This window comes from Carassius carassius, chromosome 29, assembly GCF_963082965.1.
Source record: "Carassius carassius chromosome 29, fCarCar2.1, whole genome shotgun sequence".
Taxonomy (NCBI): domain Eukaryota; kingdom Metazoa; phylum Chordata; class Actinopteri; order Cypriniformes; family Cyprinidae; genus Carassius; species Carassius carassius.
In genome coordinates this window covers 10,344,634-10,368,606 of record NC_081783.1, presented here as the reverse complement: position 1 = coordinate 10,368,606, position 23,973 = coordinate 10,344,634, and the positions used below count along the sequence as shown (strand labels likewise).

The following is a 23,973-nucleotide window of genomic DNA, read 5'->3' as shown; positions in this document are numbered from 1 at the left end:
TGTCTCCATGACAATATCGTATGAACCTATTGAAATGGCTGTCCATCTATCAGTCCATTCATCCTTCTGTCTGTCCTTCCCATCCATTTATTCAGTCTAATCCATTTATCCATTCAGTGTCTTCTCTAGCTAAAAAGTAAGCAATGCATTTTGAATGTTTTAATCTCAGTTTCATGCAAGAAAAATGTTTCCATGACAATGTGAAACTAATTTACACTTCAATTTAAATTTCGACCCATCCATACCGTCCGTCCATCCATCCAGTCTAAAATATCTCAAGAGTAGCTGAAAATTAAGCAGTGTGTTATGTTAATTAAAATTAATCTGTCCATATATCTGTTCATCTAGTCCCAAATATTTCATCAGTAGCTGAAAAGTGAGCGGTGCATTTTTTTTTTTTTTTTTTTTTTTTAAGTTTGCTTATCTCAAATGATATGTGTGCTTTTCTTTCAGTGTTTAACATTCACTATATGTTAAGTTTAAACTGGTTTCATCTGCCAGATCTTATTATCTGAAAGTGCAAACCAATTCCTTTTATTATAACAATGCTTGCTCTGAATCTGCAGTTCCGTGTTTTACAGTTACCTTACACACACCAACACAAGCACTAATCAATGCAGGAAGAGGAAAAAGAGGAAAACAGCACAAAGTCAAGCTGAGTATGCTAATAATGCTGCCACTCCAATACAAACTGTAAATCAACATTGAATCAATGCTTAATCAATGTGTACCTCCCCCTTATTATCAACGTCTTAATGAATTACTAAACACTGGCTCCAGATAAACGCTGACCCTACGAGCCTTCGTTTTCCTGAACTTGCAAACAAAGTGTCTCTGGTTTGACATGAGAGGGATTTTTACTACTGAACCTGCTGAACTAGTGGATTATGAGTAGGTTGAACACAGTTAATATGCAACTAAGTGCCTAACCTAATACCAGGGGTAAAGCTAAGTCCAATTTGACCTGAAGATAAAACTCAAAATGTAATTTAGGTAGCAACAAATAAAATAAATAAATAAAAACTACTGACTTTGACCTTGAGAAATGTTACATAATTGTAACACTATTTGCCATGTAAGTCAGTCAACAGAGTATTGGGCAAAAAAAAAAAAAAACCCTTATGAAGTCGAGTTTGGTGTTATAGCTTTTTATGCAAATTATGCCGATTTAATAACAAGTCAGGACGGAACTCATTTCTCCTCCACCTCCTTCTACTTCTGTCATAATTTCTTCCTCAGATAGATTTTGTTTTGTCTTCCTCTTGATTTCATAACTTCACATCCTGTTTATATTGTTATTCCTTTGTCTTTCTCTTATTATTTCCTGTCTAAATTAGCAATCACTCTTTATTCCTCACCTCTCTCATTTTCTCTCTCCTTTTGTCAAATTAACTTGTTTGAGTCAAATACAGAAAACAGCAAACAGCAAATACTTTGAAACTCTACAAGTTACTGATAATTTAAAGTCACACTACAGTCAAGCTGCACTTTTGAAAAAGTAATTGCCCTTCAAGCTACTAAAAAGAATTACCTAACTACACTGAACAAATATATATGTCTAAATATCTCATACATAATGACGGACATACATAATTAAACCTCAGACAAAAACATGAAGGTTTTTGAATGAATGCAATTAGACTTTCAGTTAAAGCTTAATGAATAAATTCATTAAACTTCGTTAAACACCATTATTTACAACCGTGAGTCGAAAAAGCACAACAATATTTCAAAAAGTATTTTGCTAAAATGCAGCACACAGTCTCAAATCAGCAAATCATTTTTTTTAATCTGTTCATTAATATGAACGTTCATAATGAACCAATTCACCAGAACGAGTTGTTGGAAAATTTAACACAGAAAAGAAAAGTATGTCAGAATACTGAGGAATGTAGTCAAAATAATTAGTAATTTAATTAATTACTTCCCAACACTGGTATGCAAACAGATGTTTGTCTTGCTCGCCCTTTTTGAGGTAAAAAGAAAGGAACGAGTCAAAAAAACCCCCCAAAAAACCTGGCATTGGTTCATTATTATCTGCGATGAGCCGGGACAGGAGTAATATCCCTGCTAGAGAGAATTCATAGGTCTTCATGTCGACTGAAAGATGAGAAACAGAAAAGCAGGAAAACTGAGGGTGTAGCGGAGGAGCACATTATCAGTCCTACATGGGAAATTGATTCTGGCCCCAGCGGTCACAAGGACCTTGCGTGAGAAGTGAAAGCTTTCTGGCGTCTGTATTTTGGCAGTGGTCTGGTCAAACAGTCAAGCTTCCGATATGATAAAGCTAGTTCTTTGTGGCACACAACAACAACAGGCTTCTTCAATAATGCGATAAGGAAGGATCACTTAAAAATACAAATTCTAGAAGGCAAGCACATGTAAATGCATGCAGGAGGGGAGGCACACAAACATGTTATGGAAAACAGTGCATGGGAAATACACATCATTTGGCACCAACGTTCATCTTTCATGTCAATTACAGTGGATGTATCTTCTCCACCCCACCCCAAATGATGGGGCACTCTTTGCATCACTACTTTTGATTTTCTGATGACAATTAGCACTGAAAATTGGCCTCCCGTTTAGAGACTTTAGAGATGTCATCCCACGTTTTAATCAACTGCCTCATTCATTTCCGACTATATAACACAGACAGCACTGAGTCCAGAAACTAGCTAATTTAACTATTAATCCACTGATTAACACAGAGTTGTATTAACTGTAATGTAAATTATAGGAAGATTCTTTTGCGACGCATCATTGAAGGGAAACACACTTCTGTAAGTGTTAAGTCTTTCTACTGGAGACTTAAAGCAGTATTCAATTACCTGCTCAATCAAGCCCAATTTACTGCTAGAGTGGAAGGAAAACATACAGACTGTAGTAGGATCGAACCACACTTTCTTCACAGAGCGGAGCAGAACAGAGTGGATGTGTGTGTGTTTTAGAGAGAGCGACTTCACACCACGAATCAGTATTGATCTTGAATCTATAGTGCCTGTGTGAGGTGAGGCGAGGTGAGGTGACACTGGTTCAAAACGTAAGAGCCCTTCATATCTGGAAACAGCTTATTGCCTCCTGAGACACTATGGCATTAAGTATAGACAGCATGAGGCATTCTATGAGTATACTTATCATTACTGGTGTGTGTGTGTGAGACACTCGTTTAGGTAAGTGGGCAGCAAAGCTTCAGGCACACCCCCACAGCTCAACCAAACCCCCTCACCCACCAGGGCCCCGTTTCCATGACAACGCTAGCTGAGCGCCCCAGCAGGACAGGCGATAAACAAGAAGCCATATCCCTACCACTGGGACTGGAGGTGTGCACGCTTGTGCATGTCAGCCTAGTCCTCTGAGATCCACCTAGCTGGCTCCATCCTCTGAAGTTGATGGACAACAACAACAATATGCTTAAGATTAGAAGCAGCCGCCAGTCCCTCGAGAAACAGCAGGCTTGGCAACAGTCGGAAACGTGACAGGGGCTAACTCCCTAAGCTCCTCTCCGAACTGGCAATGGCCATAGTGGCTAATTCCCTGCGTTGGCCATGGACCTGGCAACAGCGGCTAACTCAGTGGACAAAACACAAAGGTGGTGATGGCAGTAGACGCTAACTCTCTGAGCAAGGTGTAAAGCTGGCAAAAGCTGCAGCTGCTAACTCCCTCTGTGCTAGTGGGGACCCGCATGGAGCCCTAAGGATGGCTAATATAAAGTAGCAAACTTTTGAACTTTTACAAAGTCTGTCAAAATTTGCTGTGCACACTAAGAGCTTGCTAAGTGTCCATTCATCTATTTCTGGGTCTGTGAAATGTGAAATGTTTCTGAGACTTTAATTCCGGTGACCCTGGATCAAGACACATTTGTGGGATATGAAGTCACAGTTCCACAGCAGTGAGGAATGAAGTTGGAGTTCTGAAATATGAAGTCATGAATGTGAGATAGAAATTGTCATAAATGAAGTAAAATTGTTAAATATAAAACTTTGTTGCGAGATATTGTCATAATTGTGATAAATACTATTTATAAATTGTACAAGTATACAATTTCAATGTGAATGATGAAGCTATAATTGTGGGATGTGATGTTATAAATTTGAGATATGAAGATATTTGGCAAAATATAAATGCATAGTTTGAGATATGAAGTAATATTTTCAAATATAAAATAGTAATTGTAAATTTAATATCTCACAATTTTTACTTTCTATCTCACAATTGTGACTTTATATGTCACAACATGACTCCATGTCTCACAATTATGATTTGTATTTTATTTTACATAGTTTTTGTCTCGCAATTTGTCACACGCAATAGATTTTACAGTCACACACATCAAGATGAAGTTGTTATTTTAAGATATGGAGTTATGTTTTGAAACCATATTTGGAGAGGTCAAGTCTCAAATTGTGAGATATAAAAACATTGTGAAATAAAAAATCATAATTGTGAGATATGGAGTCATGTTGTGGCATATAAAGTCACAATTGTGAGACATAAAGTCATATTTTGAGATATAAAGTTTCAAATTGTGAGATATAAAATCATATTGTAACATAAAGTCATATCATGAGATATAGTCAGCTATGAGATATGGAGTCATATTGTGAACTATAAAGTCACAACTGTGAGAAATGAAGTTGCAATTGTGAAATAAAGTCATATAATAAAATTTAAAGTTATAGTTGTGAGAGCACAATTTTGAAAGAGAGAAAAAAAATCACAATTGCCATTCTTTTTTCAACCTCAGCATGTGTGATAGAGCAGAAGAAATCCACTGTATTCTTTCACAGTGAGAATCTTGCAGATCCTGCGAAGCGAATAAATAATTCATACCTCATATTTGGTTAATCAAACAAATTAGATAAAAGGACTTCTCTTTTCCAATTCAAATGCCGGGGAAGAGGAACATTTAAAATTTCTATTTGAGAAAGAACAGTACATTTTCCACTCCATCATAATCCATATGCACAGCTTATCCAGTTACATCCAGAGACCTCCACATACTCATCTCAAATTCCTTCAATCAGAACTCAAGACCCAGAGATCCTTATAAAGGTCCAGTCCCATATATTGGACCCACAGTGCTTCTGGTTTCTTAAGCTAGGCCGCAGATATGCGATACTAAGATTTCCCTGATCAAATACGATTACGGCAGTTATTCTCTCATTGGGGAACCTGCTATTGGCTTCTAAACCGGAATGACAGAGTGGCACAGAAGCAGGGAGGAAAGAAGGCAAATGTGGTTGCAGGTCTTTGGAAGAGAGAAAGAGTGCATGGGGATCGTGAGAGAGAGAGACATGAAGACCACATAAAATCAATGCATGCAGAGAATGGAGAGATAATTAAGGTAGGAAAGAAGAGAACGAGAGAAAGAAAGATTGAATTTAATCTGTCCTTACATGACTCCACATCACATTTGCTAATTAGATGAGTTACATCTTAATGTCAGTAGCCATTAAACACAATGGCAGCGTTCCCAGAATACTTTGCTCTTAACAAACCCCCCATCTAGTTATCTCAGATTGTGAATTGTATAGCCTCTGTGTTTTGTCAGTGTCAATAAAGGCATAGCATGGGATGTTAGTGATGTCCTGCCCACTGACTCGAAGGTGTGTCTGTGTGTGTGTGTGTGTGTGTGTGTGTGTGTGTTTGGCAGGCCCTTTGTAGGCTGTGTGCTCAATTACACGCTGACATAACGGGGATGTACAATTACAGCGTGACACTGCGTTCACTGTACTGCACCTGTCAGACAGCCTGGCAAGGGACGACCCAGGGATCCTTAGATGATGAAGAGGCAGGGGTGGCCGCACACACATGCACACACACATTGCTTGTACATACTCCAGCGCTTTTATACTTCCACATTCACGGTCCTATTTTCCACGGCCATCTCTCTCTCTCTCTCTCTCTTTCTCACTTTCCCTGTCGTTCTCTCATTGCAGTAGAACTGCAGTGCTCAGCACTCTAGTCATTGTTGTGATTCAGTAGTGAAGCTCCTGTCTGCCAGCTCTGCTCCAATTTACAACAGCAGCCCACAATGCACTGCTCTGGGCGAAGCAAGAAAGCAACCTCACCTCTCTCTCTCTCCTCTCAGGACTCAATCTCTCGCTCACTACTGTAGAACGGCAGACCACCGTCAAATAAGCACAAATAAACAAGCTGCACTCCTGAAATAAACCCCTCCATGAATCCTCTCTCACTGTCTGCTTCCTCTCCTTCCTCTCTATATCAGTCTCAGCTCTGCAGCCGGATTGCCCAGCATTAAAAGGTTGAAGTGTGTTTGTTTCGGCAGCACTAGTGGCTCTAAATGGAATCAATAAAATAATAAATGTTAATTTTTTAATTACTTATATCAATGTTCTACCTCTGAATCACACCATTAATTAAGTTAATGCCACTAAGATGTTCAATGAAAATGAACAAAGCAATATTAGAAGACTTTTAATATATTATAAAGGATGCACCATTTCTAAAGCATATATAATACATAAACGCTGATTATTTTTATGTGTTGGTAAATATTCTACTGTACACTGCTGAAGATGGTTCCATGATAATTCCAACTTTTAACATTCACAAAAACTCTGCATTGCACAAAAGATTATAGATAAAAAAGGGTCTTTAGATGAATAAACTTCTTCACACTAAGAAACAAAGTTAGGAACTAAATTAATTAAAGGTTAATTTAGGAACTGTTCACTAAAAGGGAGTGTATCAGTGGATGATATAAAAAATCCACATTATTTTGTCTAACAACAACAACAACAACAACAAAAAATACCTGGGAAACCGCTATTTTTACTGCACCAAAAGCAGCACCTAGTGGCAAATAATGAATTATTAAATATTATTTTCATTCAGACCAATGTGAAAAGACCAACAAGTGGCTGGGCAATATGCTACTGTTTCATGTTGATGTCAACATGAAACTGCTTTTTTTTTAACAACTTGTCAATGATTCAGAGTCGACTCTCTCTTTTTAGAGACAATAACTTGATACACGGTGCACTTTAAGATTTATAACTTTGCAGGATCTTTTAATTCACTTAGAGCTGTGTTACACTGCATTAAAGGTAATTTCCAATCGGACAATAAGAAATATAAACTAATTTAAATGATTTTTGGTATCACAGCTTTGTGGCGGAGAAAAAAATGTTGCATCAGGATGAGTAAATGTATCTATCCCTTTAAACACAAACCTCTACCTTTAAAAGAAGCTTGGAAAAAAAGGAAGAAAAAACAAAACAAACAAACTGCTGTGTGATGGAGCAGCATTTAATGTTCATAATTGATAATATCCTGCTTTGCCCCTACAGTCTTGATGGGCTGGGTTATTTTTTTTTTTTAGTAAAAGACTTTGAGAGTGTCTCTAGCGAAGGCACTAACAATCTTGTTGGCATCCATTGTTAGCTCTGAGAGTAGGGACTGCAAGAGTGGCTGTGAGGAGAGAAAGAGAGCAGGGCTCTGTGGGGGAGATCACCCACTTTCCCTACGCGCAAGTCTTTCATCTAGCAGCTATAGCAAAACAGCACTGCTAATTAAGAAGAACTAAGGAATGTCCAAAACAGACACATGCACACACATGCATCGCTCCCTACTTTTCCTTCCTCATGGGTACGGGAGGATAAATTCAGCACGGAAACAAGTGCTCAGCATTACTTAAAAAAAATCTAAGGATAGCTCTCTCTGTGTATGTGTGTGTGTGTTTGATAGAGAGAGAGAGACCCAGCTGTGGTCCACTGCTGCTCACTTTATTATATAATTTGTGGAGGCATTAGATCTACTTCCATAGTCCACTGGGCTTTCACAAGCTTCCCACAATTCCAATTAAGTTTTGAGTGTATGTACGTGCCTGTTTTTCCCCAAGAGTACAACAAATCAAAAGCTAACTCTGACTTTAACTCTCAAATGTGATTTTTTTCCACCACATAATTGCAAGTTTACCTGATATGAAGTATACTTATTCTGTATCGCAACTGCAACTTCATGTCTTGTGATTTTATATCTCACAATGTGACTGTTTCATATTTTAAACTTTATCTTACAATTACCTGTTTTTAAATACAGACAGAATCTTTTGCTCAGTATAAAACAATAGAAGTCAACAGAAAGTGCCCATCATGACAGATGAAAACATGGCTGCGTATGTATGTGTGTTCTCCGCTAGGGTTGCAGGACAAGATGACCCATTGCCTGGATGCATCGTGGTTGCTCATTTTAGTGAAGACCCCAAGCTGCCCCACAAGCGCCTGTCAGAGTAGAGTCAGAACTGATAATCACAGTCACACACATCATGATGAAGGGGAAACTCTAGAGAGAGTACGCCGAGGAAGGGGTCAAGCACAAAAAGAGAGAGGTTTAGAAACCGTTTTATGTCACTTTGCATTTAGTAAGAACGTCATGGTGGGAAAACTATTGCATGGGGACAGGAAGTAACAGAGACTGTGTGTGTTGGAAACATTTCCAGAACATCCACATCTGCTTTCGATTAACTTATACACACCCGACACTGCTCTCTCAGTTCTTCTTCACTCCGTTCACCCATCAGTTTTAAGGTTCAACATTCAGGGGGTGGTCAGTGGGTTAAACCTCCTTCGAGACTGTCGCAGGCCATCCCAAGAGGAACGAGGAGACAGTGGTAAACACTCAAGCATACTTCCTGACCAAACTGTGAATTCTCTTCCTCTTTATCTATATCCTCTCCAGCCAGCTCTAGACTTTTAATTAGGATTACCATGGCGCCCTCTGTGTACAAACAAAGCTGTTCGGCACTTCAAGAGAAAGTGGCAAGGTGCATATTTCTTTCGCCATAAAATTATCTGATCAATTAGTCATGTTTTGAATCGTGGTGCAAGAGCACGCTAGCCTTTCTGTGTTTAGTTATGTTCAGTTTTTATGGTTTGATGTGCTACATTAAATAAATATGAGTGGAATTTTGAGCAGAGGGAGGAGTGATACAGAATCTCTGGTGTCTCCATGATCATTAAAGAAAAGTCGCATAAAGTCTGTAATTAAAGGATGTGCGTGACAGACATAATCATAAATGCATTACCCCAGTCTGCACAAATCAAGTTTTGCGTTTAATATAAATGTTCTACACATTACTGCACATTTCTTTTTAAAGACTCTTGTTTGAGATTACATTTCCTGTCTCTCGAATCATTTAAAATGTTTGCATTTCTGTGTAATTTATGTTTGCTGCGGCAAAATCTCTGGGCAAACTGTCAGCGGAGGAATTGCTGTCTGTGGTTAGTTAGAAGCATTAAAAACAACTCAAATATCTCTTTTTTTATGCGCGTGTGTACATGCGGTTCAGTGCTTCATAACGTCAAAACAATTTTCCTGTTTTCCAGCTTAAAGAAGTGGCCTGATTGAATGGTACAGGACAGATTGGATGCTGCCGTTATGGAGATGGCTTGTTTGCTCATTTGAGACAAATGATTGCCTTCATTTCCCCTGATATGGGCGTGATGGCGGGAGAACGGCAGCCTATTTGCACTCCTAAACGAGGGCGTAATGGACGCTTTGTGCAACGTTAGAGCGCTCCGCGGCTGCCTTTGAGAGGCTCTTGAGAAATGAACCCTGACAACAGCACAGATGTTCAAAAGGCCTTTCTTCTGTTTAGATGCATAGACCGATCGTTTGTTTTTTTGTTTGTTTGTTTGCTTGTTTGAGGAAGCCATTACCAGTCGGCTGCTATGAACGCTAGGTCTGTCTTTTGAGGAGAGATGAGAGAGAGAAATTCAAATAGATCCATAACTGCTCATAAATACTCAGGCACCATCTTGCTCACAAGGACGACATCAAACTGCACGTCTGCCATTCGCAGCTTTTACCTAGAAATCACTTTCTGCTTTGAGCTTGTCTCATCTCTTCCATCTCGGCTCATTCTGTCGAATTATTCTCAGAAAACATTTCACCTCCATCCCCTATTTCTCCGTATCTCTTTCTCTCCATTGTCTCTCCCGCTTTCACCCACTCTTCCCAGAGAAGACCCACAGACCCATCCATTTCTATTAGGCAGGGAAAATGAGCACATTAGGGAAGAGAAGGGGGTGTCGGGCGGAAATGCCCCCCCTTGGGACGCTGAGCTGGGGTAATGGAATTACACTCCATTATCAGACGGAGATGATTCCATTTAGCTGGAGAGGAACGAGCTACTGTGGAGAAATGGAGTAAGAGAGAGGAAGAGAGCGAGTTCAGTCCATTTTGCTTCATCTAAGCTAATCTTAGCTAAACAACAACCACCGTGTTGGCTATCACACCATTTCTCCAGAGCTAAGCTTCCAAGAGCTCACCGAACTCGAAGAGCCAACTAATGCAGAGGTTCTTAACTTGTTTTGTTTAAGAACGCAGGTTTTACACCTAATGTTGTCTCAAAACAGTATCAAAGTGGCTTACAAAGAAGACAAAGGTAACTCAAGCTTGATTTAACATATAGACTCTGACCAGTGGTGTTATTGTTAACTATCACAAATCGATTTGGTAACTGAAATTAGGCTAAAACTATACTAAAATATAAATATTATATGAAAATGTAATCGTAAAAATCAATTAAACAATAACACATTTAAACTAAATATAAATATTAAAAAACACATACTTAAAATGTAATATATACGAAAATAAAAAGTTAATTCAAAACATGATTTAAATATACTTACATTTGCTATTTTTTGCAATCAAAAAAAAAAAATACTGTGCACAAGTATTTTTTATTTATTTATTTTATTTTGCATTTAACATTGTTTTACCCATACAGTCCTGAGATGTCAGAAAGAATCCGGCCCACCAGTTCAGAACTACTGCTGAAAACAAACTGATGATGATACTGTATACTACTAATTTTCTCACTGAATATGTGACCCTGGACCACAAAACCAGTCTTAAGTGTCAATTTTCCAAAACTGAGATTTATGCATCACCTGAAAGCTGAATAAATAAGCTTACCATTGATATATGGTTTGTTAGGACTATTGGAAAATCTGGAATCTGAAGATGCAAAAAATAAATAAATAGTGCAAAAATCATAGAATGTTTTTTATTTTTATTTATTTATTTTTTTTGGCTATTGCTAAGAATATACCCCAGAGACTTAAGACTGGTTTTGTGGTCCAGGGTCACATACAGTATGAGATATAAGTAGAGCTATAGCAAAAGTGATGTTTTGCTGTTTCAGGGGTAACTCCAAGCAATCTACTTCAGAAAAGACAAGCCATGTCCATATCAAGTGCCTGGATATTTTTTTAGACAGTTTTGCTAAGTCATCTCCCTCTGGATACCCTTTGGTTCTTTCTCTTCTCAAAGTAAAGAACAGAGAGAATAAAGAGAGAAATAGATTGAAACTGAGACAAGGCTTTGTCTTGTTGGAAGAGGTCTCAAAAGATTGTCTTTGGAAACATGAGGATATATCTGATTTTATTTTTATCATCCACCTTTATCATCTATACAGTAATAAAAAGGGGAATTTCTAAAATGCATCAGGCAAATTCAAGAAGTAAAATATATCAGTTTAATCTACCAATATTTTTATAATGAATTATTAAAAAGTAAACTACTAGTGTGCTACTAGTGGCATCAAATATAAATGAAATGATGATGATAATAATAATAATAATAATAATAACAAAACAAACTGGTCTCCCCAAAACACTCCCCCAGTCTTGAGATAAACTGGAATACCAGTGGATATCAGTCTCAGGTGATCATTTCATACAAACAATAAAATATATGATATCAGCACAGTCACAGTGTTTACACTTCTTGGAGAAAACAACCTGAATGACTTATTTTTAGTTGTCTCTGTATGTTAAAGCGGAATTGGAGAAAATATTTCAGCATGGAAAAAAGTTACACAGATCATCTTTAAATTATTCATGCTCACATCGTTGTGAAGTGACACACTGAACCTAATTAAATTTGATGTGCACAGTTCAATGTTAAAGTGCTTTTTAATTTGCAGAGACAACTGTAAGTAAGCCATTCGTGGGTTGATTTCCCCAAAGAGTGTAAACATTCTAGTTTTTTGTCATTTTCATACACACACACACACACACACACAGAAAAAAAAAGCTCTTTATCTTGGAAGTGTGGCATGTGGCATCTTTCAACAAATGGTTTAAATTCTGGTGCCGGTCTGCCTGTTTATCCAAATGGCAGATGCATTTTTAAAATATGTTAGGAACTAACAACTTTATTTGCAATTACATTCTTTAACACAATTGTGTGTTTTGGGGGTTACACCACATTTTTCATGATTTCATTTTCATGATTGTTTATCAGATATAATGTCTCTTTGTGATATATCAAGCCACATTGGCATTTTAAAGTCAATAATTCTGAGAAATAAAGGTGCAGTTTTTAAATATAATGTCAGAATGTGACATATAATAATTGTGACACTACCATTCAAAATTTAGTGAAGTGTGAAGTGAATAATTTCTGTATCTCTAGTGGCACCAAACAAAACCGCAAACTGTTTGTTCGAGTAAATGACTTTGACGAGTTTGGAATAGAATTACCCGAACAATGTAAGAGGTTTAAGACTTCTTCACAGTTATTTTCGCAGGTCTGTTTGGTGCCATAGTGGTGCATGAATTACACGCTTCACCTTTAAGGAAACAGAAGGCAGTGGCTTTATTCCATGTACCATAAATATCACAGAGACATTAGTCCTTGTCTCACAAGTTCCCTCACGTCTTGTGTTTTGACAATGTTCTTGAAAAAGGTGCATAAGCCAAATCACAGGTTGCCAGGCAGACTCATAACGGTTCATTTGTGCTAACTCAGTTGCCCTGTCACCTTCATGCTTCACAGTATCATTCCACACTCACCGTGCACTCTTTTGCACATTACATCCATGCATTATCCATAGTAGCTATATGAAGCAGAGCTCATTTGAAGAGCAGTGCTGTATTTATAGACTAGCACTGCAGCGTTTCACGGCTGCTAAAGTCATTTCGAGCACTGGGACTATTTATTTTAAGATCCTCGCTCTTTTATTAGCTCTATTGTGTTTTAGCGATGTGAGGGAGTACAGTAAAACTCTCCCCTCAGCACCAGAGATGTTGACCCCACGAAGCTGGCAGCAATCCATGAAGACAAACCACCATCGTCAGGGTCAACAGGCACAAGTGGAGTCTGTCTACAATGATAACATACGCAAACACACGCACGCACGCATTAGAAAGGAAGTACCGGCGGGCAAATAGGTTTAAAATCCTTACTAACCCCCATCGCACCTGACCTAATTTCTGCATGCACAGGACATCATACTGTACTTCTAAGCGTGTGTGTGCGCTCTCATGGTTGGTGGCACCTGCCACGGGCTTCAGAGAGCAGCTGTGTGTGTACAGATGCCATAAGTGTGACCTGTCTGGGTGACCCTCCCTGCAGACACGCACACACAGTCCTGGAGCTGCAGTAAAAACACTGATGTGGGAAGACAGCCATGACATTTAGGCCTCAGTCCACCTCACTTCCTTAGTCATACTTCTGTTCTTTTTCTCTCAGAGTCCTCCTTCAGTCGATACTTCGGCTGCTCTTGGTTTGCGTCTTTTTTCGTGCATTATGACCTCTTTTACAGAATATTCCAGGTTAAATGCAAGCGACACAATTTGTGGCATACGGTGGCATACTTAAAAAAAAAAAGAAAGGAAAAAAAGAGGTTATGAAGAGGCAGTTACAAAGCAAAATTGGTCACACTTTATTTTAAGGTGTCCTTGTTACATAAGTTACACGAACTTACTATTATAATAACAATAAATTATGCATAATTACATGCAAGTAACCCTAATCCTAAACCTAACCATATAGTTAACACATGTAGTTAATTAATATCACTCAGTACTTACATGTATAACTACACTGTAATAAGGGAACCTTGAAATTAAGTGTATCTGCAACATTAAATGTATAATTTGATAAAAATGATTCATTCTTTTGTGTGTGTGTGTGCTGCAAAGTTGGTCTTATTCATTTTTAAGTGCATTTTAGGGTTTTATGCTTTGTGTGGTAATGCAACAAAGGCAACAAAGTTGTAAAATTGGATATACATTCAGAAAAGTAAAACAACAATAGTAAATACCGTTATGCTAAAAGTGCGGTTAACTGAGCTCAACTTGAATTAAAAGCAGAATATTATATTGTGTACACACATACACAGCACTAATGAGTTCCACAGTAATTGAAATTCTAAATGCTTTCACTGCCAGCTTGCCTTTTGGCTATGACTTCCACCCTCTCAGAGGCTGTTGCTGATGATTTTGGCCTGTTCAGGAGCACCTCCAGCTGGGTGGGAAGGAGAGGCGGGTTCACTCACTTTATGTTCCCTACAGCTACAGCAGAGGAGGATTGTACCAGGTCTTCTTGGTGTGCGTGTGCTAATATGACTCTAATATGACTAGGTCATTTCAATATCTTACCAAGAATTACAGATTTTTATTCATTTATTTGTATATGTAGATGCATGTTGACAAAGCTTACAAAATTAATAGACAACATATTCAAATCAGTGGTTAATTTGCTTAGATTCGGACATTTAGGTCACATAAAAACTTTTGCAATGCTCATGAATTCAGAGTGACCTTATGTACTTTTTGTTTTAAAGCAAAGCGAGCGTGTGATGCAGGGTGTACAAGTAAACTGCTCAGCCATTTCTTAAAAAAAAAAACCCAAAAAAAACAAGTTCAATATGTAGAGGGTCTAAAAAGATTGTTCTGAAACAGAGTAGATGGAGCAATAATAAAAAAGGAGGGGGACACACCACCTCTTCTTACCGTTCTCGGGGTGTTCCATCTCTCCGATGCTGCCGTCCGGGGTAGTGCGTTCATAGTGGTCTTCAGGTAGGGCGAGGGGCCCGATACGGGGCCCTGAAGAACTCTTACTGCTGGGTGTCTCTGACTCTTCCAGACCGCTGTCGTAGTAACTGTGCTGAGAGGGATCCTGCAGATCTTGCGCCTGATTGGCTGTGGAGAAGGTCACTCGGCGATGTGGGAGCTGTGATTGGATGGAGACAGAGAGAGGTCGAAGGTCAGCATGCACGTTGATGACATTAGCAGGCATCTGATTTTCATTGTAATTCAAGGGAACAACTATGTATAATAAATACAATTTTCTGCACAGTTTCACAAAATCTTAGTTTTACCTCATATACAGTATATAGCGCTGCTAACCTTAGGTATTAAACTTATTCTGCACCATTTGTGCCTCAAGCATGAATGATAAATTATGTGTATTACTGAAACAAGGTGTGCTATTACTTTCTAAGCTATCCGGCTTTATTGATAATAAAAACCCAAGGAGGAGCCCAAGTTATATTGAGGGACCAAAATACCATAGAGACTTGGCAGTGAGCTCTTTAAACTTTGGCCAGTGAGCAACTTTCCATCAATATTCCAGAACACCCTCGTAACCATCTAGTGACTTTCTAAAAATGCACGCATATTCCCCTAAAAAATCAGCTGATAATTATAGTATATATGTTTCAATTAGGATATTTACAAATTGAATTAGAATTATATAGTTTTGCTGTAAATAATAATTATAATAATAAAAAGAATACAAAATTGAATTCAGTCATTTTTATGCTACAAGTGAATTTAGGCATCACAACAAAAGAAAAAAAAAAAAACTATACAAATTCTGAAATTTGCTAAAGATCACATTTAAAAGTGTTATTCAATTATTAGATGATGGCAAACTGCAAGTGAAATGTAGAATGAAAAGTTAAATATCCAGTATTGAACATACCTATACTGACAAAAACATTGCTGATAAAAATGACTTTTCAATTAAATTAACACTTCTATACAACCAAGTCATATCAAATTGATCAAAAATGACATTAAATACCTTAACATTGCTACAAAAAATAAAATTAAAATTAAATAAATGCTGTTCTTTTCAAATTGTAATTCATTTAAGAAGAAAAAGGTATCAAGGTTTCCACAAAAATATTAAACTGTTTTCATCAAAATTAAAAGAAATACTGTCTTGGTGAGAATAAAATAATTATTTCAAAAACATTTCTTATTAACCATAAACTTTTAAAGGATAATATGTCATGTATCGCTAACTTAAATATTAAAAATAATTAGCACTCAGCAAGCAGATGCTGCTTCCCATGCAATACAACATCCACTAATCGCAAAGGTATGCTGATCTATGTAGTAATTATAGCATGAGTCTTTGTGGAGATCCACAGCCGTTAGCAATTGGACATACATTATTTCACTTATGTCTAACTATGTATCCATCGTCTCAGAGCAAATCCCTCGGCACATGCTGGCTGTACATCCCAGAGTAATACGTTACACAGAGACCTCGACACACACTCTCACACGCACCTAAGACTCAGTGAGGAGTGTATTAAGCAAGTGTTAGCTAAATCCAGTGTGACTTCAGAAGCCAGGTTTGATAAGGATGATAGAAGCCACAGCTCTCCCACAGGAGAAGCCCACTTCACACCCCACCCCTCCCTCCAGCAGCACCGACGAGAGAATAGGACATTTCGTCAAGATGGAATGAGACAGCTCGCAAATTGGCATTTGGAGCTAGACGGAGACCACTGTCAGCCACCCAGCTCTCCGAAACACATCAACCCTCCACATACCAATCACAAAGCACAAACCTTCAGAGAGAAAGAGAGAGACAGAAAGAGGGAGTGGGAAAGTAAAAACAAGTAGAAGAACTCTACTCATCCTCTCACTGTTATCAATAATACAGAAATGTTCCTAAACCACATTTCTTTTTTATTTTCTGACTTTGCGATCTCTCTCTGTTTCTCTCTCCTTCCTCATATCATGCTATCGAGTTGCCACAGGGAAACACTAATTCATTTCTGCCTCCCTTTTCCCTTCTCAGCCTCCTCTTCACCTCCACACACTCGGTTTAAGAGCTTAGATGCGATTTGTTTGTTTTGTTTATTTTTACAATGTAAACATGTTCTTGCGCAACACTCTTCTCTGAACACCCAAAGCTGCTTGCGTCACACATAAATTGTTTCTGAGTGTGAGGAGAAACTTCCAACGTAACACAGAGAAATATCTGACTGCACTGCTCTTAATCTCACACTGTCTGCAGGTGACAATGACGGTCTTCTGGAGAACGCAAAGCATTTCCCAAGACAGGTGAGATGACCTTGCAGTCCAGACTATAAGTGCCTCCATTGCCAGATCTAATAAACGCTGTGCAGAGAATGGATAATGATTGTATTGCTGTGAATGTGATAATTAATGTTTGCTGAAAGAAATGACAATTGTTCGCTGGGGCAGGGGCAGTTGCTCCGAGATGATTTTATGACTGAATTGGGCACTTTTTTATGCACCCCTGCAACTACACATGAAAGTAAGTATTAAAAAAGCATATGGTTAAGCTAATTAACTGTATTAATAGAAGTCTGAATATTTTTGAAAAAACTAAAGTATCTTGTGCAAAAATACAGTAAAATTACTGCGAGTAAAAAAACAAAAAACAGTTTTCTATTTTAATGTACTGTAAAATGCAATCTGGAATTGCAATCTCCTTATTAGTCTTCAGTGTCATGTGATCCTTTGATTTATAATTATTTTAAATGCTGAAAACAACTGTGCTGCTCAATATGTTAATGAAAACCATGATACTTTGTTTCAGGATTTTTTTTTTTTTAATGTATTTAAAAAAAAAAACAACAACAATGTATTTTTGCCACATTTAATCTATGTACTGTGTCTTTGCTGAATACCTAATCATTTCTTATTAATTGATTTTCTTATAAAATTATACATTATATAAATAATGATCATATTAGTAATGAAGTAAAAGTGTAAAAAGAAAAACATATACTTTTTTTGTGCCACAGAATGTAGTTATACGAGTTTTTCTTTAGGTGAGAATTTACTTAGACTTCAAATTTACATTTTGTTAATTAAGATAATTAGAGAATTTGCTTCAATGTTTTCGGAGACATGACCTCCAGGGAATCAACAGCCATGTTAAACACTGGTTAAACATGAGATATAATTTGTTTTGGGTAAATGTGATGGGCAGTCTTTGGTCTAATGAATCTGTTATTTGTTCCAGAGCAAACATTGTTTCTGCTGAAGGCAAAATCTCATCACACTATATTTTATGTAACATTAATGCTGTATCTTAGAGCATGGCTTTTATGATGGCTGTTGTTTATGTTTATTATTCAATAAATGATGTTTTATATTATATATTATTTTTACATTATAACAGTCATGTGTGTTCGTGATGGTAATTTTTGTGTCATTGTTCATTGTTCCATTAGATGGTGACAGGTGACTGTTTTAGAAATCAGCATTTACGACTTTTATACTGAAAGAGACTGGAATGGAAGTTATTTTTACTTTTAATAACAGCTTGTAAGAAGCAGGTAAAAAATAAAAAGATTTCCTCAGCGGACATTCAAAGGAATGTTTTATTGTGAATATGAGATTGAGATTGAGCTGATGAAAGTAATCAGATGTAGGTAATCACACCCGCTCAGTCCATCTCTCTCACACAATACTCGACATAATACAGTGAGCTTTTAATTCAGTAATACAATAAGTTTTTAATCAAGCAACTCAACATTCCTTCTTTGCTGTAGCTGGATTTTGCTGATTTGTTGCTTTATTAAGCAAGAGCAATTCAACTAACATTGATTTTCAACTAAATGTCTGTTGCAACCTATCACACAGTATTTCAGTATGGGTGAATGGAAATTTCCACCACACAAACACGTCCATTAATGAGGACATATCCCCTTTATTTCATCTGTGTTGCAGTTGCTAAATTTAATGAATGGAAAAGGAAGAGCTGGAGATAATTAGCCAACCCTTAAGTGCATCTGATGTAACGGTAGTAGGGCATTAGTGGAGCTTTCCACCATCTTGGTGCACGCAAAGGCTCAAGAGAGGCTTCAAAACCTTTGGTTGCAGCATGTAACACTTTGGCCTGTCTTTTTAACACATGGCTCATCTCCTCTGCTCCAGATAAAATAAAGATAAGCTGCACAGTGCACGTTTGTGTAAAGCACAACATTTCTATTCAGAGAGGCAAATGTTTTTTTTGCTGAGGGATTCATTTTAGACCACTTGCCGTATCTGCTACGAGGCCAGCCATCCCCTTGTGCTGATAAACAGAAGAGTGCAAAGTCTCCAGTGGGTGCGTGTGGATGGATACACACACACACACACACACACTGCTCTATTGTCCTCCCTGTTCAATAAGAGACGAGGTGAATAATACCAGATGAGCAGCTCTGAGCTTATTGGATCCCTGCATCTGTATCTATGCGTGTGTGTTTCATTGTATCCTGTTCCTCATTAGTTTTCTCTGTCCGTGAGGACGATAAGACAGTGAAGGGCTACTTTGTGAAACTATAATCCATACTCTTGCACAAACACGTATGCATAGATGATACAGTGGATGTGCTCCTATGATAATATGATTACTGTATCTCATTCTCAAACTGAGGTGAGTAAAAGAGAGAGTGGAACAGAATACAGAGAAGGTTTCGAGCACAATATGTGTGTACAGAGAGTTTCTTTCTCTGTACTTCTTGTAAAAGCTGCTTTTGTTCTCCCTCTTGGTGTAATTCTACTAGTTTAGCCCCCAGCTAAGACAGCACTCACTCACAAACAAAAGTAGCTCCCACTACTAACCTCCCTCCCTCATGCTGTCGGTCTCAGTCTCCCTCCCTCTGTTCCAAGCTAGAGGGCAGGTGCCAGGGTTGAGTTATGTAAGGAGTGACAGCTATGCCTGAGGACGGGATTGGTTAGCTGGGAAAAAGCACCTGTGGGACTCAAGTACCTGCCTCAGTCCTCAGACTGCAGAAAAGCTTTGATTCCTGTTAACAGCATCAGAGAGATGTGTAGAGAGAGACAGACAAGAGTGCAGGGAGACGAAAGTGGGAGTGATTTCGGTGACTATGAGGGATGGAGATGCCGAGGCGCCAGCAAGCCAGATATGATGGAAGGAGTGAGGTGCACAGATAAGGTGAAGAATAAAGAATGAAGAGAGTGATTCATTTGGTCGCGTGGGAACTGATTTTTAACGTGAATGTGAAATCAAACTTACCTTATTTAATGTCTTAATACACATTTCTTCATGTTATTCCAAAGAAATAATGTTCTGTGTAATCGTTTTCCTCCTCCCTAACTTAATAATTATATTATATTATATTATATTATATTATATTATATTATATTATATTATATTATATTATATTATATTATATTATATTATATTATATTATATTATATTAATTTGTAAAATAATTTCTACATTTATATTTTAAAAAATATATAAATGCAATACATAATATAATACAATAACAGAAACCAATTTAATGCAGTCTTGAATAATAATAATAAACATACTGACCCCTTCTGAACAGTATCTCTCTGAAGGAACTCTGTCACTCAAAAATATGCCATATTATGAAATAAAATGGACTTCATCTGAAACTGAATCTAAATCACCATGCCAAAATGAATCAAAAGCTACACCCTGAGGGTACGTGGTTTTAAAATCTTTGATAGAGCTGTGACTTTAGTTTCTTTTCAGAAAGGCAGTAATGTACTGTCAAACCTCACAGATATTTAGCACCTCCCCCTAGCCCCCACCCCCCACTTCATTTATAACTGAGTCAAGACTCATTTGCAAACTTGAGGGCTTTCAGCAGATATATCCTCCCCTGAGGAGCAGGAAGACAACACTCTACTCTCTATAGCTCTGTCGCACTCCCTCCCATTCTATCCAATGCCTCGCCAACACGAGCTCTTAATGCTACATTAGCATGTGTGTCTTATTCAGCTAGAAGCCAGCGGGCCAGGTTTAAACTCTGCCTGTGGATTAGAGAGATGAGATGTGAGCAGACAGCAGCTGCCCAATCACCTGATTTAAGACTAACAACCTCCAACAGGCCCTCAGACAGACATGCTCTGCAAACGCTTTGCAACAGAGCCATGGTGCTAGTGTCTTAGTGATAGAGAGGCATCCAGACTGTCACTTCCATGTCAAATTAGGTATCAAAAGCTACACAAATTTGTAGAGAACTTCATTTTATCATGCCTCAAATGCGTGTTTTCGCCACTGTCATGGATGGAGCCTATCTGTTTTGCAAAATAAATAGGCATTATGTAAATTTTAAATGGAAATGAAGTGTGACCTACTAAACATAACTCAAATGGAAATAAGCGGTCAGACTAGACAGGAAAAACAGATGACTTAGAATGAATTACAAGATATTAAAAAAACTATAAATATCAAACAATGCCTTGTTTTGTCCACACGGTTAAACACACACACACACACACACACACACACACACAATATTCAGTCATGTTATCATTTGAATTCCTTTCACATGAACTGAGGAGCAGCTAAAAGCAACACGGAGTGACAGGTCTTATGGTTTGCCATGGCAACAGGGGTCCTTGATGGATATATTACAGTACTGACTGAGGTAGAGCGACACTTGCATATTCACATATACACACACAGCCTCCCAAATCTCCCTTCAACACAACAAATCAACTTTAAAAACATCAAGAGTGTCTGTGAATATATTTTCAATTTACTGCCTCAGTGCACCAAACATATCAGCTCTCAAACACTCAGATATCGCTGGCAACACAACCGCAGCATGCCAATCACACACTTATCAGCTCAGTTTAGATTACTCTGGAAGTTACAGTGTCAAGGGTATTTCCGATCAGTGAGACACTCATACACTGGCATCTGTGGACGATTGTGAGCTGGTATTAAAACACCTGAGCGCTGCTACAATTGGTTCCTCCTAAGAATCAAACCGAAAATGTTCATTCCAATATCCGTGTGAACTCAAGTCCACCAAACAAAATGAAAGATACGGTCAAAACCACACACAGTCGTGACGGGCGAGAAGTCATGTGTAAATGTACTGGAAACAGGCATTTCATTGTAGAAGAAAAATTATAAAATAAATAATATAAAATGTGTATATATATATATATATATATATATATATATATATATATATATATATATATATATATATATTCAGCATGGGTGCATTGAAATGCTGTTGTTGTTTTTTTCTCTCTCTCTCTATTAATCACTGAATTCTGAAAAAAAAACTCTTCTTTCAAAAATATCTTTCTTGTTAAACTTTTGAGCAGTCATGTAGGCCTATTTGACTTTCTTTTGTGGAACACAAAAGAGAAAATTAGCAAAATGTTAAGTTATTTTCAATATAATGAAACTTTATGATCCAAAAGTTTTTTTTTTTTTTATGACTAAAATGTTAATTTCTCATATCTCTTTTGTATTTCTTTATTTTCAGACTTGCTTTGCTACGATCACTTATGTGATGTAATCATCAAGTCTGCCATGTTAAAGGCATCACAGTTTCAGCAACTTCAGAGACTTATATTTCAGTCTGTTCCTCCCATGAAACTTTTGTATGACTTCCATTTCATTGTATGGAGCACTTTTATGATGTCATATTGGAACTTGATGGCCTGGATCTTCATCCTCTTTCATTATATAGACGAGTGACAACATTCTTAACGAAAAGGCCTCTCTCTTTCTTTCTCTCTCTCTCTCTCTCTAAAGAATCCAGGTGGAGAAGTAAATAAATCCAATGTAGGCCCATACACAGACAACTACTATAACTACAACTCTGTCATGGTGGGGACTTTCCATGATCTTGTAGAAATAATATGTCCCAAAACTATGCACTCATAAACCTTTCTGCAACCTTTTTTAGATATTCATTAAGACATTATTTAGCATGTTTATGGTCCCCACAATGCAGGTGATTTCAGGTTTTACTATCCCTACAGGGACCAACTGTAGATAGCATAACCTGACCCACGCACACACATATTTAGCATACACTAGGCTCAACTGGAGTTAATTCCTTTAAAGGCATGCACTTATAAAGAGAGGGTGAATTCTTTAGCTGTTGAGATATATGTTTTCCTTCAGGCAAACTTCAGAAAACAAACACACACACACAAACTCACGAAACCCGACACCTCCCTCTCTTTAAACGATACCACAGAGTAACGGCTCAATAGTTAATCTCTCTTGATGTTCTTTGTGTTTGAAGGAATTGAGCAATTGCTACATTAGATGACTATTGGCCCTTTGAGGCTATAATATAAACGTTGAAATGGCGCATTCGAAATGCATATATAGTTTTTTTGTCAGATTTTGTCGATTAATGTCACGGAAATTATGCTGGCTGATGCATATTTATTGTTATATGTCACCTTAAGTGGAAAAATTGTGCCTTGAAACTTATTTCTCTTCATCTTTCCTTTGCAAACACATACTAACTCACTAAAAATACAGTCTAAGCCAGCCTAAGATGGTCTGCTTGTCTCGTAGACTGGCCTGTTGGCTGGTTTTAAAGTATATTGGGGATATTTAATGATATTATTTTGCTTCTTGCTCATTTATTTGACACTTTCAAAGTGAAATGTCCAGTAAGTGGAGCTAAAATTGTGTTCAATTTTACCTTAAACAGATGAACATGAATCTGGCAGTGTTTCATTATTTTGGTTGTTGTATGCATCACGACAGTTTGAGAATGAAATGTCCAGTAAGTGGCACTAAAAGTTTAATGCTCTATTGTGTTTTAATATGGCACACGTACATGCACTAAACCCTACCCAAAACCTGACCGATATTGTTACAAACAAATTTGAGCTAAAAATTTATTTGCTGAAGCAATCATGCCATTTTAGCTCACTTCTACAAGTATTTGTGCTGTTTTATCATTACTCGTATTTCAGCTCCACATCACAAATGCAGTGCTGCACCAGTGGAGCTACCTAGCAAGTTTACTACAATAGAAAATCCATACATATGGAGCTGGTTATGTTATATAATCATCAAAATGTATCAGTTTACAAATCATGTATATGGCAAAAGCAAGGAACCATGCAAAGGTAAGTCTTTATTAATCAATAATATGTCCCCGTATTCATAAATTGT

At 37.6% G+C, this 23,973-nt stretch overlaps 1 protein-coding gene across 3 annotated transcripts in view; it reads right to left on the bottom strand.

Annotated features, from left to right (window-relative positions):
- Positions 1 to 23,973, bottom strand: part of LOC132109608 (protocadherin-1-like) — a 151,317-nt gene that overhangs the window by 39,974 nt on the left and 87,370 nt on the right. For all 3 annotated transcript variants that reach the window (XM_059515831.1, XM_059515833.1, XM_059515832.1), the window contains exon 4: positions 14,778 to 14,997. In XM_059515831.1, coding sequence (XP_059371814.1) covers positions 14,778 to 14,997 — 220 coding nt within the window. The remainder of the gene's footprint in view (positions 1 to 14,777; positions 14,998 to 23,973) is intronic.